The 18,233-nt window shown below is 39.6% G+C and overlaps 2 protein-coding genes across 3 annotated transcripts in view; both read right to left on the reverse strand.

Moving 5' to 3' along the window:
- The window catches only part of rbm39b (RNA binding motif protein 39b), a 115,567-nt gene that overhangs the window by 22,219 nt on the left and 75,115 nt on the right, over positions 1–18,233 (reverse strand). The gene's annotated exons all lie outside the window — the stretch shown is intronic.
- The window catches only part of slc12a5b (solute carrier family 12 member 5b), a 39,212-nt gene that overhangs the window by 5,829 nt on the left and 15,150 nt on the right, over positions 1–18,233 (reverse strand). For both annotated transcript variants that reach the window (XM_085782322.1, XM_085782321.1), the window contains exons 2-17: positions 11,974–12,077; positions 11,712–11,852; positions 10,229–10,375; positions 8,898–8,952; positions 8,677–8,807; positions 7,863–8,110; positions 6,775–6,986; positions 6,519–6,686; positions 3,501–3,599; positions 3,317–3,374; positions 2,703–2,877; positions 1,558–1,676; positions 1,336–1,434; positions 940–1,059; positions 625–729; positions 71–239 (exon numbers count right to left, since the gene is read on the reverse strand). In XM_085782322.1, the coding sequence (XP_085638448.1) occupies positions 71–239; positions 625–729; positions 940–1,059; positions 1,336–1,434; positions 1,558–1,676; positions 2,703–2,877; positions 3,317–3,374; positions 3,501–3,599; positions 6,519–6,686; positions 6,775–6,986; positions 7,863–8,110; positions 8,677–8,807; positions 8,898–8,952; positions 10,229–10,375; positions 11,712–11,852; positions 11,974–12,077 (2,150 nt within the window). The remainder of the gene's footprint in view (positions 1–70; positions 240–624; positions 730–939; positions 1,060–1,335; positions 1,435–1,557; positions 1,677–2,702; positions 2,878–3,316; positions 3,375–3,500; positions 3,600–6,518; positions 6,687–6,774; positions 6,987–7,862; positions 8,111–8,676; positions 8,808–8,897; positions 8,953–10,228; positions 10,376–11,711; positions 11,853–11,973; positions 12,078–18,233) is intronic.

Below are 18,233 nucleotides of genomic sequence, written 5' to 3' on the forward strand. Positions count from 1 at the left end.
CATCTGTGATTATACGACCGTAACGATGCCAACGTGTCAATGTGTTGAAATGAAGTGAAACTGGACGGACCTGGTCTGCTCTCTGCGCCTCGCTGTAGTTGTCAAGGAAGGTTCCTTGAACTGTGGTACCAACGATGGTCAGACCTTTCCCCGCTTTCAGCTGATTGGTCAGAGACAGCAGACGGGGCTGCTCTACGTTCTGATCGGCATCCACATTGACCAGGACCAGTATCTGAGGCCTTACAAAAAAAAAGAAAAGTCAGATTGTTATTTCTTCTTGGTTATTGATTTCGACAGGGAGCACTCTGCTAAAAAGATAAGATGAAAACAAATTAAAACAGCACCTGATAGCCCACTGCGAATGTCGGGCTGCTTGTTCAACAACTTAAAGTGCAGGACAAGATGTGTTTAGGGTTTATAAGTTAGATAAGATGGAAACCTTGGGCGGGAAACTTATCTAGACTGTTCCAAGTCTGTGGCTTTTATGATGCACAGACAGTAACAGTGTGTGACCTGCTTTTTAATGCAAAGTTTAACTTGCTGAATCAAATGCAAACCTACAGGGCACTATTATTATATATTATATATTATTATATTTAAAAGTTGAAGATGGAGGTGACTGACCTCCAGTTCTTGGTGTGTGGTGGTCCCTCCTCCAACCTCATGAGAGCAAAACGAGCAGCGCTCAGCGAGATGCCACGTATCCCATCACCCCACTCCTTCTCAGCTCTGTAACACAACACATTAATCAGTAACACATGATTTATGGTATGTACTGTATGTACCTGACATATTTTACATACATTACTGTAACTAAAACAGTGACCACTGGCAAATGATTTAATTCACTGCAAAAAGACAAACTGAAGTGAAAACTCAAGTTACTGTAACATGACCTTATTTTGCTTCTGGTCAGGTGCTGTCATGATGATTACTTACCCACAGAACTCAATGTATTTGTAGATGCAGGTGGCGATCCCCATGGCGACTATGGCGTAATACCAGGAACAGATGAACATGAGAGACAGGCACAAACTCATACCCAGGAAAGACAGAGCCCTGTGGGGGACAGGACGTCACATGTTGTTAACAGGAGGTTTTATATGTGGTGCAGCTGCTGAGGTGAGGCAGGCGTCCGCTGTTCCTAAGACTCATACTACACATTTTGGCTTAGTGGAATTTTTGTCAAATGCAGGTAAGTAAGTACATTTTTTAAAATCATCTATGTTCTGAGAAATTAAACTGATATGTGTTGGACCTCATTGATACTGTTCAGAGTGTAATTTACGTAATTGTATAGACTTTGTATCTTTTGACAGTGGCACACAAACTCACCAGTGGTAGAACTTAAAGCGCGGCCTCCAGTTGGGCGTCCTCAACAAGGTCTGCAGGGCACAGGCAAGATTGACAAACATGTAGCACATCAAGAAGAACCTGGAGAGACACAGACAGGTGAAGGGATGGGAGAAAGAGACATTTAAAGGAAAAGACCGACATAGATAAGACAGCGAGAAGGCTCTTAACTTCAGCACGTTGCACGCAGTGTCGTGTGCTTACATGGAGAGGATGGGTGCCACTGCATCCAGGGAGGCGATGATGATGCCAATCTCACAGATGCAGGCTGTGAGCAGGAGGGCCCAGGTGGGCTCCCCATTGGCTTTGCCATGCCCAAACACCTGCAGCAACATTAAAAGGATCAAATCATGTCATCGAGGATCTAGTCATGCATGCATTTTGTGGCATGCATACAATACAAATGGGTGAACATATTTACAAATCAGTTGAACATGTGTACAATGTTATAGCTGAGAAAACTGAATGGAAAGTAATTAATTAGCCCATCTCTTCCTTTTCAGTCTTTTAGGCAAAATTTAGATAACTTAATCAAATCAAAACTGAAAAAACACTTAATTTTTTGATCAGTGCTTTGTTGAATCCTGTCACAGAAAACGGACACTTTGAAATCGTCATTGCACGTACAACACAAAGGTAAACTGGACTGTCTTTCCTCTTATCACAAATCACACAACACATTTCTGAGCCTGCCAACATCAATAACAAGATGAAGAACACCAGGTCCCAGCTGAGCAAATGATGCAAGATATGATTTAGAGCAGGGGTGTCAAACTCATTTTAGTTCAGGGGTCACATACAGTGCAATTTGATCTCAAGTGGGCCGGACCATTCAAATAATAGCATAATAACCTATAAATAACAAGAACTCTAAATGTATCCCTTTATTTTAGTGCGAGGAAGTACAACTATATATAAAATGTTTACAGTTACTATTTTTTTTACAAAACATTATTAACAACCTAAAATTTCTTGAGAAGAATGTGTGCAATTTCAACAATATTATGCCTCTTCTGTCTTCGATGTAATTTTCACACTTGGCAAATTAATCCCATGTTTGACACTCCTGATTTACAGCCTTTTACTTTTGTATAATATGCAAATATATCCTTAAAGTTGGATTTAAAAAGATATTTTCAAAGCTTTTTTCATCTAACTTTAGTTTTAAATGAGTCGACATTACAACACAAAGTATTCCTGCAAATACACAACGACAAGTGAACTCCCTGCAAAAGTGATTTAATAATCATGTTTCTTTTACACAAAGCTTTTGCGCCCAGCTTACGATGCAGTTGTCTGACACTTTGCTGCTGTGTGAATGTGAATGCTTCTGCTGCTTGTGCACTCACTCTGAGAAATGGGATGATGCCGTCCCTTGCGATGGCCTGTAGGAGACGTGGAGCTCCTGTCAGACTCTGAAGTCCAGCTCCGCAGGTGGAAAAGAAGGAGCCAAACACAATGACCCATGGAGACGGCCATGCCAGTGTACCAATCACCAGGTTACCACTGACCCCTTCGCCAAACCTGTAGACATAGAGGTGAGGTGAACATAATACAACTCAGAGCTGTAATAACACACAATTACTGACTTGAATTACTCATTTCTATACATCACATTCAGTGTTGACGAAAAGCATCTGATCAAAGTTGTCCAAATTCTACTTTTAATTAAAGAGAGTTGGTCAACAATTTCAACCTTTTTATCTTCATCTATGTTTGTTTACATTTTGGAAAAGGTGGCCAAATTCACTATTAAAAATTACAAGTTATAACAGCTGTATGGATGAATCCATAACAATATACCAATGCTCAGTTGGTTTTGTATCAACAATATGAATCTGTAGTAGTAATTAGTAGGCCTAGATAAAGCTGTCAAATGAGGTTGGGTATGAGGTACGTATTGTCTCATAGACAGGACCTAGAAGAGAAATTTATGAAACCACAATTAAATTCACAGACTTACTTGTCCCTGAGGACTACTCCTTCTATACAGGCACCAAACAGCACCACACAGGACATGTCTGACAGAAACTCTTAAGGAAGATGTTGTTCATATTGATGAAACAAACATGATCATTACATGAAAAACCTAAGACTGTTAAAACTACTAAATGTATTTCTATCACTCTCAGTTATGTGAAGGATACACACAGTAGATGTTGTGGTGATGGCTGCAATGGTGCCAATGGGGATGGACTTCTGAGCATCACGCAGGTCTCCGGAGCGGTTAGAGCCGGCCATGATACCTGTAAGATGAGCAGGAGGAAGTAATGAGACGGTTGTATGCTTTTTATGCCGGCCTGGGAGAAAGAAATCTCTTCTTACTCTCCTCTCTAAGTTTGCATCGAGGCAGCTCGTTGCAAACCGGAACCACAGAAACTGTTCTGTCTAGAAAACACCTGTAGGCGACACCCAGAGTCTACAGGTGAATGCTGGGATGGAGATGGGCCTGCTAGCTGCTAATTGAGCTGGTCTCTGTACGTCTTCACCACAGATCAGCTGTTCAGCTGGAGGAGGAAAACTCAGCTGTTCTCTCCACCGCGACGTGCGCCTGGCGGTTTTTTGTTTTTCTCCCATATATCAAGCTCCGGTAGCACAGCAGGACGCTGTGCAGCTTCTGCTCACCTGACGCTGTGCAGCTTCTTCATTAAATCCAAACAGTCCGACACAGCGACGCACTGCTCCTTTAGACTCTAAAGTCTCTGTAGCTCATCAGCCCGGAACGACGGCGGCGTTTGGCCTCAGACGAGTCTCGGACTTCCAGAGCAGCTACAGCGCAGCGTTGTGACCTCAACCATGGTTGATGAGAGCAGAAATGTTGTTGTTGTTGTTGTTGTTGTTGTTGTTGTTGTTGTTGTTGTTGTTGTTGTTGTGAAAATGGGCGAGCTCGTGAAGACGCAAATTTACACAAAATGGTCACGAGTCAAAAAGAGTGTCAAAGCGCGTATCTCGCGTTTGGTCGCGCGTCAGAACTCGAGCGAAAAAAAAACGTTCCTCGTGTTTGGTGGGAAGCCCCATCACGGAGTCATGATGAGAGAGAGCGAGAGAGAAAAAAAAAAAAAACACACCAGCGCACGAAAACGGAAAAGAAAAATAAACAAACGCAAATGTGGCGCGGAAAAATGGAGGAAAGTAACAGAGAAGGAAAAGCTCTAGCAGCACAGACTGCTTACGCAGATGTTTGCTGCAGGGGCCGCCTGGCCTGGCCGGGGCTAGAAGCACCGATGCTGCAGCTTCAGCAGCAGGTCCTTCACGTGAGTCTGAAGAGAGTGAGTCTCCCATTACCAGTGCCCTTATGGTGCAGGAGGAGGCTGAACAAATAAGTGTTGAGGAAGACTCTCCACCATGTGAAGGAGGTAGTGATAACCGTGTTAAGCAGGTATGTGCTTTCCAGAATGGTGTTGTAAACATTCATTAAAATACTGTAAATGGTCCAGAACGGTTGCTATGAACTTCACTTGACATAATAAATAGCTATAGCTAATAACTCTGATGGTGTGGTGTGTTACAGCTAAATCTAGTTATCTAAAGTATTGGAAAACAATAACTATATTCATATACTATCCTGATTAATTGATTAGTTGCTTTTATTAAAGGGCCCTCATTCAAATTTGGTCATGAAGGACATTGAGCTAACAACTTAACAAATGCTTTCCAAATTTTTTTCAGTTAGTGTTTATTGTCCTTTCAACAGTTTAACATTATACAGTTAAAATTAATAAAACACTGATTAACTACTGTTACAGTAAAACATCATTCTGCATACAGTATTTCCTGTCCTTTCATTCTCTATACATTATGTTGAGCTGTACTGTCTTTCTAAGATAAAATTAATGTTTGTCCATTTTTCAGATCATTGTACTATTGTTTTCCATACTTTAGCCAACTAGCCAAAGTTCTGATTGCATGCAGACTCATTATGTGCATGTAATCTTGTCCAAACTTAACTTATTCCACACTATTCCTCTACTTTGTTGTATATTGTATATCGTTTAGTAGTGGTGTTATTAAGAGCTTGTGTGTTTGTACATCAACGGTGCTAGTTGGCAAAATATCTGCGCGCAGATAGTGGGCCGGTCTGGACCAAAAAGTCCAGGGCCAAATTTTTGTCCCAGTCCACCCCTGCCTTGTTGTGCTCTTTCTTTTTGTGATTTTCCCGGTTCACACATGTTTTTTTTTTTTAGGGGCAAATGCATAGACTGTAAATGCGAGTGAAATGCTCGCCCATGGTGGGCATAAGAAAATGTAAGACCTGTCTAAAATTATTTAAGACTTGAACACAATAATTCAACAAATTTAAGACATTTTAAGACCTAAAATTTAGGTTTTCACATTTTAGACTTTTTAAGACCCCGCGGATACCCTGTTATTTCATATAAAAGTTTAAGTGCATACATATTTTATGATGCTGTGTATTATTATATATTTAAGACCATCTTAGAATTTTCTAATAAATTTAATACTTTTTAAGGCCTTAATTTTAGATACATGAATTTAAGACTTTTTAAGGATCCGCGGATACCCTGAGAAGTTGTGCGCTCGCAGCAGGACAGATAATCAGATGGATAATCGGTAAAGTTAATAATTTCACTTAATGTGGCCATGAATAAATTAATTTCGATGTTTCGCCTGTTATTAAACGCAAATCTTGAATAGGTCTCCGCTGTTTTCACATTTAAAAAGGTCTTTGTTGTCTTTGTACAGAGACAATATGAGATTTGCTTGTAGCCACAGCACTTAAAAAACCCACTGTAACCTATTTTCATAGGCACACCAGCCTCGCTTTCAATAAAACACACACTCGCATTCCATAATTGCGATCAGTGAAATATATGAAAACAATAAAATACAATTTAAAAATGAGCGAAAAAAAATCCAAATTCTTCGACATATTTAAACTTAAAAAAAAGAAAGAAAAAGTAACGCAATAGTTACTTTCCATGGTAACTAGTTACTATTATAGTGAAGTAGTGGAGTTACTAACTCAGTTACTTTTTGGGAGAAGTAATTAGTAACTATAACTAATTACTTTTTTAAAGTAACATTCCCAACACTGGTAATAATAATAATAATGCATTTAATTTGTTGGCGCCTTTCAAGGCACTCAAGGTCGCCATACAGATAGATTACAATAGTGTAGAGTAGCGGGTCTGTCAGATACTAACCTGTGACAGATGGGAAGTATATGCCCACCAGCAGGGTGAAGAAGCTGGTGATATCAGCCAGAACGTAGCGGTTGGAGCTGGTTGGGGGGCTCTCTGGGTCTGCGTCTGATGCAATTCCACGCTTCTCCAGCATCACCCCTTTTTCCAGGTAGTTACCAAACAGGTTCTCTGAAAGACACACGAGCACGTGACCCACGCGCCGCGTTGGGTGAAGTGGATATTGTCATATACTGTACTTCGATCAGGTTTGTCTTACCTGCCAGGATGCCACTAGTTACCCCTGGGATGCCCTGTATCTCTGTGACGTTGTTGTTGGTGAAGTATTCGTCACAAGTGGCATTGAGGTATTCGGAGTCACAGAAGGACCTCCACAGTTTGGTTGTGACAGTTTCGTTGTCTATTTCAATGACCTTCGAACATTCGTCGTATGATTTAGAGAGAAGTGTTCGATTCCCCAGGAGGCAGACACTGCAGAAAAGTTCACCAAAGCTTCATTGAAAGGGAAGGGGGTTACAACTTAAGGGGAAAATTTAACTTCAAAATCCGGAACATACGCACAACAAGAAGGAGCTTTTGTGTTTCTATCTGTGGAACTAAACTATGGAACAGTTTGAATGTGGGGTTAAAAGAATGTCCAAACATAATCCAGTTCAAAAAGACATACAAAGAAATTATTTTCAGTATGTACAGAAATGAGGGTGTCTGACAACCACAAGGTGCTTATTATTATTTATTTGGATATTATTTACCGACTTAGTTTATTTATTGCTCGGTTCATGTTACTTTCAGTTTGTCTTTGTATGTATGAATGTGTTTGCATATGTTTTTATATGTATATGACTATATAGAGAGATAAAGACTAGTAATCATATGTTAGAATAAATCTATATGTATATAAATATAAATATAAGAATATATTAGAATAAATCCAGTTAAATAACTCATAAATTAATTTACTGTATATATTATAATGACTAGATAACTTGATAGATAATTTATGAATAAGGGGTGGGAGTAAATAAGTTTTACTTCTTCCCACTCCTTTTCGGATATGAAACAAACAAATAAACAAACAAAACAAAAAAAAATCAAATTACCTTTATTTTCAATTATTTTCTTTTCTTTTTTATTATATATATAGCCTATATATATATTTTTTTTATTGTCCATATGTTGTTTTCGCAAAGTTTCTATATGTTATGTCTGTCCATTTCTGTATTATGTTTTATTTCTTTTAACATGTCCGAAATAAACTTAAACTAACTAACTAACTAATTGTCACATACTCAGATTTGACACTTACATAAATGAAGACTTTAAACAGTGATTTGACAACTGACTTACGGGAAGAAAGGGGGTTCAATGGCAGTCTTGATGACTCCGGCATAAACAGCTACGATGGAGAGGATGACGCAGGCCAGGAAGACCAGTGCCAGCTTGTTAACATATTTAACTCCCACAAACACCACCAGTGCCATGAAGCTCAGTACGATGGTGCCATACACCCGCATGTTGTTGAGGAGAGCTGCTTCTGCTTCTGGCCCCTCCACGCCCTCGATCTTGAAGATGGCTGCCTGAGGAACAATATAAATCTGAAAGAAAGACAGAGAGAGAGATGGCGGTGTTAAAGGTGAGGTAGGGGTGTGGTGAAGTATAGTTCAGAATAGGAGCTAGGGATACAAAAATTAAATCAAATTAGTTATAGCCTACAAGATATACTCAGCACACTCCTTCTTGGATATTCTAAGTATCCTAAGTTTATTATCATAGAAAATTGTGAAACATTTTGGCTAAAATACTCACATGACCAATCAATTGTCAAGATAGCCAAATAATGTTCTGCTGATGGACTAATTGAATGAACAATCATTTCAGCTTTAGAGTAGCTGTTGATCTGAGTTCCTGCAGAAATGATTAAATGGTCCATTAGGACGGTAATTAAGAGGATCCCACAGCAGAAACTTTGACATGTGTCCGCAGGATGCAAAACCAACACAACTAAAAATGCATCTGTAGTTATACCACAAACACGATAACAGTGATTGTACTTTTTTTTTGTCAGAACATTTAAGAATATCTGCACTGAACTTGGCCTGTAGACTGGGACAGCATGCAACAACATAAACGTGCGGGTAATTGGATAATTTAGGTGACTTACCAGCAGAATTTCAATGCAGCCAAGAATATACATGGCACCGGCAAAGGTGGTTCCCAAGTAGAAGCAAATCCCAACAGCTCCGCCAAACTCAGGCCCCAGCGATCGAGAGATCATGTAGTATGAACCTCCAGCTGTGAGACACAATCACATCAAGAGTCACTGTTCTGCACTGTTTTATCACCCACAGACATACGTATACATCCTCTATGACATCCACTCACCTGGTACAACTCCATTTGTTGCAATGGCACTCATGGAGATAGCTGTGAGCATGGTCTGAAAAAAAAAAAAATGTTGCAAACAAGAGAAAAGGGTTGCAGGACAGAAGAGGCAGTAGGTAAAGTGGACACATCACATTCAATATGGCAGACAGGCTGTGATGCAGAGAAAGACACTGACTGGCACCAGAGTCTGAATCATAATGAAGAATTGATCATCAGGGATGACTATGGCTGTTCATTCAGCGATACAGTCTACTGAGATGGGAAGAGACTGATTACATCTAATATTAAAGCACCTTTTATGTCAGTTTGAACTATTATAACTATCCTCTTACTTCTGATCTAGCATCATCATCGGGTAAGGCTTTTGGCTTTTTTTTTCTTTTTCGCCTTTATTCGATAACACACAGTGAGATAGACAGGAAAGGGGGAGGCAGAGAGAGAAGGAATGACATGCAGTAAAGGTCTGCCCGACGCGGGATTCAAACCGATTTTATGCTGTTTTATGCTATGCTTAAAAAACAAAAAAAAAAAAAACTTTTGTCTTTATGTAAAGCACATTGAGTTGCCTTGGTATGAAATGCGCTATATACTGTAAATAAAGATGCCTTGCCTTTGCCTCAAAAATCTCATCAGTTCATTCTTGAGTCTGATTGAATGTGTGTGTCAAATGTGAAGAGTTTCATAGTCTAAATGTCACTGAGATATAATTTATATGAGAATGAGACATGCTTGCTTTTGTATGGACTCAAAACCTAAAAACATAATGTAAATGAATTTCATTTTTAAACGTGGTTGTTGACTGAGCTGCATCTGACTGATTCTAACAGGGGAAATGTGGCGGGGGGTTATTGGCAGTGTGCCTCATGCCAGGATTTACTATGTCACCTTCAGCATCTGTGCAATTCAAATTATTACCAGAGACAGTCTTGTAATGGATTCACATCAGCCCGTCAACAGTAGTTAGTAATTAATAGGTGACTTGTCAGTACTCATGTGTTCAACTCCGCACATCTTTGACTTAGATTTTGATCTCTGCCACAAACCTATGAAGTAGAGACTCTCACATGCTGAAAAACAGTACCAGCTGTGCTGTTGGTAATTGGTAATTTTACAGTATAATGTCTGCATTTAAATAGACCATAGTTAAATCACAAATGGTTATGTGTGTGCTAAGTAACCACTGATGCTTGCAGCCATGTGGCACTGTATTAAATATGACAGGCAAAATTTAATTGTTGCTCTGAAAACATGTAATTGTTTTCTGAGTGGGCAGGAGTCACATTACACGGAAGATCTATGGCAGTTACGCTGCCTGAAGTGTTACTCACCGTGGAGCAACACATGAAGACGATTATGAAAGAACCTAAAACACCTCCAACTCCAACCATCCAAGTCATCCGCAGGAAGAGAATCACCCCAAATATGTTCTGAATGCATGGCAAGTATACCCCCATCAGAGTGCCAAGCTGTGGTGCCTGAAAAAACATAAAACAAAACGTCAAACCTGATTTCAGCCAATTGTTTTCTCTCTGTTTTCTTTTCATGTGAATGAATAGAAACAGGGAGTTATAACATATCAAATTGCACTTTGGTGTTTAGTCAAATTGTCTCCTAAATCTGTTCTGCCATTTAAAATCATAAAACAAGGTCCAACACTTCATTTAGAAACAAAGGGTTTATTCTTTTACTCTTTTAAAAACACAAAGAGATGGTCGTTTTGCTGAGGAAAGGAAGACAAACTTTCCTCTGACAAAAGGTTTGAGGGGAAATGTTTATCCTCCTTGACTCTCTTTGTATGCCTGTCAGTAACTCTGTAGACTGTAGTGGCAGCAGCAAATTCAACCTTTGTCTGGTACATCTCCACAAGTCTACACTTCTCAGTCTCAGTTGATCGGCTATCAATCACGACTGGCCAATTTCCATAAAGCACTGTGTGGAGTGTAGTCCTGCCTTCAACCTTGTTATTTGAGTTACAGGCAACCAAAACAAATGAAACAATGAATACCAAAAGTAATCAAGCGGCTCTCAGCCATGGATCAGACAATTTAACACAAAGATTATATGTCTGTTGTATTGGTGGCCTAAAATATAATGCAATCGCGACATCCCTCATCTATCCACGAACTCTGCACTGTAAAACATATCACTACAAACTACACTTGTGGAAGATTAATGTCACGTTTTAATAATTCATTAACCACTGTATTTAGTCACATTTATCACAAGGAGATAGAGGAGAGGAAATCTGGTAAAAAATAGTTTATATTACTATCAGAAAAAACACAGCTACTCCAAGCACCATAAAAACACTATGTTTGTGTCTAGGTCCTTAGTGTCCATCACTTTACATGGGCCCTTTTGCTTTGAAGAAGCAAGCAGGAGAAGTAAACAATAGTAGAGAAAGGAGAGTAAACCCCAGAGTGGATGCAGGTTATTGGCTAACGCTCTTTTATGATCCACTGAACAAAATGCAGGATAACCGACATAAGCCTCAATAAGGCCCAATAAACGATAAGCTAGGAAACACAAGGGAAGTAGAGCCACGTGTGATAAACAGGATTTGGTACAAATACGTTTAAAAAGCCTTGAAAGTCAAATCAAAAACTGGTGCAGGCAAATGAAAATGTATAAACTGATCACTCACCTACTTATAAATGTTCCCACATGATGTTGAAGCTTTGCAAACATTAATATCAAAGACCACATGTAACCTTTCCTCTCTTATGCTCATTGGCTTTGTTTTTTTTCTAACTAACACCTAAAGTTGCTGCAGGCTGGGGAGGAACCAGTCACACTCAGTCGGTACTATACCTTGACAGGTTTTTTAGACGGACGTGCCCCCTCCTCATTATTCTCTTCCTCCTCATGCTCTTTGCTGCCTGTGGGCAAGTTGGAGTAATTGGCCAGAGTGCTGAGCAGAGAGGAAACCATTGGACTGGTATCCATCTCTTCCTGCAAAACACACACACACACAGAAACACAGTCAGAATAGCTCCTGGTATCCAAATGCACTGATTGGTTCCATGCTGATAATCCCTGTTTGTTTGTTATGGTTACTGAAAACTGTGCCCACCTCAAATAGAGCCATGTTCTTGCCATCATACTGCTGGCTCTTCTCCACGTCGCTGGCTGCGCTGCTGTTGATGAAGGGGCTGCTCTCTTTGGGGATGCCATCACCTGGAACACAGAAACACCAACCAGCTGATTTAGATTGCAACATCATGTTCAAGTCAAGTCATTTGTTTTTTATTTGTAGCGAAGAGTGATCTGAGGTCTCTACTGCGGCAGAGAAGAATTCAAAATTGATGCAGTTGCAGGAATGGACTGGCCTGCTGTTCCTCCAAGAAAAGTTTCCCACGGTATGCTAACTTCTTGTAGTAATGACGGCAAACTGCGCTCTCTTGGTGCTCAAAAGTTAGATTCCTTTGCACTAGGTTGAATAGTCCACAGTCTGTCAATGCAACACATCCAACCAAGCAGCTTAGTATGTAAAGAATTGCTCTATAAATTTATACTGAACATTAAGTTATTTTTGATTTCAAGCTTTCTTCTGCTTAGATTCTCCCATAATGGCGGGCCAGACACAAATCCAGCTGTAGATGAATCAGTCAAACAAGATCAAGTCAACCGATCAGCTCAACACCAAAAACAATCTTAACCTGCACAAATCTTTTGGCCACTGGATGGCAGGGCAGCAACTTGGAGACAGCACACTGACATCTTATACCTAACTCATAAAGATAACACAACAAACATGTTGGCAAACAGGCAACCTTGTGAATGTAAATCCAACATTCAGTCTTTTTTTCTGGTCTCCAGTGACTCCTGAGGGAAATAAAAATGCAAAATCGACAACTGCGTTCACCAGCTAGCTGTGTCCGTCTGCTGTTTAATGCGGAGCAGGAAGTACACAGAAGGATATTCTCTGACAGCAGTTGGCTCCTGCTTCTGTAGTAAAGTTGCAGGCTGTAAAAGCAAAACAATGAGTTTAACAATGCTTTAAAGCCTATAGTGTCTATGGGCTCTGTCACTATAAAAAAAGCATTTTTTTTAATGTTGCAAATACTTATCTATAATTCAAATAGAAAAGTTTGATCGGAGCAGCTTTGCTCTTAAACTATCAACGATCAATTACAAACCTGAGCACAAAAAATTTGTTCGTTTCTGACTACAAGACAGTAAAAGTGCAGGGTACCTTTTCATCAGCAATCATACAGAAGTAAATACAAAGTTCATGGATAGTCTGCACTATAAGCAACTCTTTATTATAGGTCTGCAAAGGTTACAGTCTCCTCACCCCTATGACCTGTTAACTGTCCTTCTACCTCCTCCATCTTTCCCTTACCTCTGAAACGATGCATGCAAAATCTGAAAAATCCTCTGACCAGTGTAAAATAATGAACACATTCAAGTTTCCCCCCCAATATCTCAGATCACATTGGCATGGAAAAGCCATTGTTATTCATGAAAAGAGCTACATCAGGCCTGCAGCAGCAGAGCAGCTCCTGCTTGTTGAAAGCGCCACAATTGCCTCTTCTGATTCCCCAAGCTGCCACAGTATTACACACTAATCTTTAAAGCAAAGAGGAGAGTCAAATGGCAGCCAAACGCTCTCACACAGCACATAATCCTTTGAACGACGGACTGCTCTCCTAAAGATGCATTGCTTGTAAAATTGGATTAGAAAGCATTTCAATTTTGTGTCCTTCTGAGTTTGCATAAAGGATTAGACTTTTTATCAGAGTTCTATCATTACCTGAAAATTATATGAACGACACTACACAAATGAGTTCAACAATGTTAAATCCTTTAAAAAAAAACAAAGTAAACACTTTTTGTAGATGGTGCACTAGTCTAGTTGCAGAGGTTTTTTTTCTCCCACATTTGCTCTGTAAGATATCAAATACAGTGAGGACAACCTCCTTACCAGTTGTGAGGCCTCTCAAACTGCATTTGGTAATATTAAGATGCCTTTTTTTTTTTTATCTTCTCTTCGAGGTAGTTTATATTATGATGAAGCCAACCACCTGAGTATTCTGTAATCCACCACGATTTCTAAATCTGCATTTAAAGCTCATTTCAGCTCTTGGCTTAGAGTGAAATCAGCTTTTAAAAAATTGTGATTTAACCATGTTTTTCAAAATGCTTTTGTGTGTGTGTGTGTGTGTGTGTGTCTGAATGTTTGTCTATGTGTGTGAGCGTGTATGAGCACTTTTTTCTGTGCAAGTCACATATTCTATAGTCACGTTTCTTCTTTTGACAAAATCAAAGCAGAAATGAAATGTTCAATAACAAGGTCTGGTCACAGTTGCCGTCACAGTCTGGTGTGTTCTGAACTGCGGTGCACCAAAACATTTCCATGTTTCTCACGCAAAGCCGTTGCATGTCAAAGTCTGCAAATAAACTGTGATGGATTCCTCGCTCCCGGCTCTGCAACACCTACAAGTAGCTACCGATAAGTGCTGTATAATTATAATTACCCAGCAGAACATTCACAATAATGCCACAGCTGGACTTTATTTCCCAAGCTATCAGATGTGTGTTATTTTACTCCCCACATACCACCAATAATCAACCATCCAACTCAATTCTATCATTCTCAGACTTTTCCTTCATTGCAGTCACACTGGCTGACCTTGGTATGTAGCCAACCAGAGGTCTCACTTAAACTTAAATTGATCTCCTAATCCATCACAGTAATGGACAAGGTTACAAAAACCACCGGCTCAATTTTGCATGCCATTGTGTGGTTCTTTATTAGATGAAGATCAAACGAGATGTGTTGCATTTAGAAATGCATAAAATTTAATTATTAGAAGAGCATGGCACAGCATGTAGGCATATGCATCTGACTAGTGATAAGTAGAACCAACTTTAGATTTCTATGAGAACAGACAGGGTTCAGCTGATCACTGGTCTGAAATCCTCTGCTTATGCCACGGGATAACATTCATTATGATATAGTACCTGTGAGTTAAGCCATTGTTTCTAAATCGCAAGCAACAGGGATTGAGATTTATACACCTATACAACCAACCGTCAAGAAGATGAGTGTCTCACACGCTAATATAAACTGACCACATGCAAAGGGATTGTATTACAATTCCAGGAAAAGGGGCCTTGTGGCACAGGACATATGGTTGTACTTAGCATGGTACGGTCACATTCCTGAGCTACATCAACAGCGTGAATACATGATAAACCAATAATTCATGACATGTCATAACAAATGCTTTGAGAAGAACTCAAGAAACAAACAGTTGGTTTCGGTTCTGTTACTGCACAGTGGTAATCCTGCACAAATAATAAACCACTGTCTATAGTGACTTCAATCCAATTAAACCTGCTCTTTACCCCTCTCCTCACAAATCCTCCTGCCCATAGGGGAAAGATGTCTCTCTCCCTGCAAGGGCTCAGCTGTGTGAATCCTCATGTAAGAACCTCACTGCCCCACCGCGAGTGACTTTGCTCTTTCTGAAGTAAAATACACCTACAGTAAGTCTTTATCTCCTGTGGGTCTATGTCTGTTTCCTAGAGCACACAAAGGTCTGGATTCAGCACTAATTGCCCAGATTTATAGTTGACTATAGAGAAGTTGACTATAGTTCTTTTTTTAGAGGCATGAAACTCTAAAAATCTTTACTAATAATGTGTGAGGATCAATTCCCACAGTTCTACTGATGATAATGCAAGTAACTATTTACATTTAACAGCCTGTCATTAACTATACAGAGTGTTTTTCACTGGATAAAAGGATTTGTTGATTATTCCAGTAAAACTGATGAATGTTGCTCTGAGGTTTTACCACAACTTTGAGTCATTCACTTTAGTAATTGTTTGAACATCTGATGCTGCATAACTTTAGAGGGAGAACATGTGCAGGTCTAAAACCTGACCACAGATCTGCATGTGTCAAATATGATGCAGCTCTTTGCATTCATTTAAGAGTTTACTGGTGGTTCACAAAGCTCTTAATAGCATTACGGTATGTATCAGTCATGTTTACTCTTCAATGCTTTAGTCAGGTTGATTTCAGAGGTCATTGGAAGGTCATGCCAGTTTAATTTTTTATGCAATAACAAAAATGATATATATATTTCTAATTTTGTATAAATATTTGCTTCTTGTTCTTTTTTCTTTTCTTTTTTACATTTCTGTTCATCTGTAACAAAATGATGCATTTTTCTCTGCATAAACCACAGTAATGTAGAGGTCATCATGAAACATTATTTTTGCTTTTTACTGTTAGGCTACTGTTTACAGAGCTACTGGGGGGTGTAATGCAGGACAAAATACAAACATTGTAATCTTGGCCCTGTTCTGTCTGAGGATTTGGCTTCGGCTCAAGAGATTCACCACTGAACCATAAAAGTGATTTTTATGGTGTGTTTGTCTGTAGCACTTTGGACTACTTTAACAAGACAAACTCTGTCCCAGGTGTGATGAAATCAAAGGAGAGAGCATAATTTCAATTTGATTACATACCACATTACATAATTGTCCTACATAGATAAAGTATTGCAACTGAACAGAACTAATATAACTGTGTCAGTGGTAAAAGCTTCAGATACCTGCTGTGACTGGCCAGAAAAATGTTGTGCAAAGGGGTCACACAGAGTTCCAACAGCCAAACGCTGTAAATATGAAAACTAAAAGATGAGTGTAAAATACTTTTAAGAAGCAGGAAACAAATCTGTTGCAGGAAATCTGGTCCCGCTGGGGGAAAATGCTCATTTAAGGATCAAATAGACAGCACACTCTGAGCTGAGACTGTGGGGATGATGTTTATGTATGTGCAGTAATAAAAAAGATAATGACTGTGGACTTAGGCTTTAATGTGTGGGTCAGGTCAGGCAGCTCTGTTTCCTGGAAATTACATTTCTACTGTATACAACTAAACTGCACCAGAAAATTCATTTTGTGGGAAGCACTAGGAGGATGGCGGAGTGGATGATGGGTATTCACAACACAAGGTTGACATCCAGTGTCCTGTTTGTCGTTAGGTTTAGGCAACAAAAGCATGTGGTCTAAGGGCCACTGTTGCAATTTGATTTTATAGGTTTTATTGGCCTAGGAAATGATTTATAGGAGACAAGGTTGGATCAGGTCGAGTCACCTCATCTGACCCATATTCATCATGTCCATGGCAAATTTGTGCCCTTGTATAAGCACTTTGTATTCCTTTGGATATACACGCGGATGTGCACGTGCACACGCACGCATGCACCCCCCCCACACACACACACAAAACTTGTATAACACAAGTTACACATAGACAACCTGATTCTGGAAATGATGATAAACATATAACTAATTTGAAGTCCCAGCTGTCCACTCCTCTGGGATGTAAAGATAAGTCACTCACACAGTGAAATGAATGGAAACAGCAGACCTGCATTGGTGTGATTGCATTAAACATTCTTATGACAGGTGTTTATTACCAACAACTTGATATGGCATTGTAATATTTGGTGAGATATTATATTAATTATAGACATAAAACATATGTTATTTACCTATAACATAGATACCATGGTTCGTATTATCCAATGAGGCCCTCTAGGGACATTAGTGAAAACTTTTTTTCTTAAATTCCACGTGACACAGTGTACCCTTTATGTGTCTAAATCAAAGGTATCTAAACTGGCCTGATACTCACAAGGGTCTAACCAGTGCATCATGTGACCTCTGCTGTGGAGAGTGAGACAAAGAGTGAGAAGAGAAGTAAAGTGATGTTACCCAGACAGACGGCACAACCTCCACCTCAGAGTCACGGTACTTATGGTGGCCTTACTATTAGGATTTAGCGTAGACAGTGCTTGAGGGAAAGAGACATAAAGGTTATTGAAGGAGAGATTTAAAGAAAAAGGAATAAATGTGATATTAAAACCCACAGACGGTATGTATATAGCTTACAGATTTCATCAACTGAAGCCTAACCCTGCCTCTGTATTGAACTATGGAGTGGGAAGTTACAGTTTTTGAGGAGGAAATTAGTTCAAGTGGCTTATCATGTTTGAGGGAGATCTGTATTGAGTTAGTAGTCTGTCCAAACACACAAAAATGTGCACACAAATTACTAAATTGCAGAGGAAATGTCCCAAATGTGCCCCCTTTCTTTCAACAATGCACTTGGCTATGAAAGCAAAACATTTTCAGATAAGTTGGAGACAAATTCACAAACAGATAATCCGGTTGTGTACATCCCCCTTTTAGCCTCAGGACAGACAGCCATGACTTATTGACAAAAAGCGATCAGCTCAGAAAGATGAAGATCTGAACATGTTTAGGTTGATGCTGCTGCAGCGGGCAGACCGGTGACTGTGACTTGAT

This window comes from Trachurus japonicus, chromosome 7 (genome assembly GCF_045865225.1).
Source record: "Trachurus japonicus isolate A0001 chromosome 7, Traja_1.0".
Classification (NCBI taxonomy): Eukaryota; Metazoa; Chordata; class Actinopteri; order Carangiformes; family Carangidae; genus Trachurus; species Trachurus japonicus.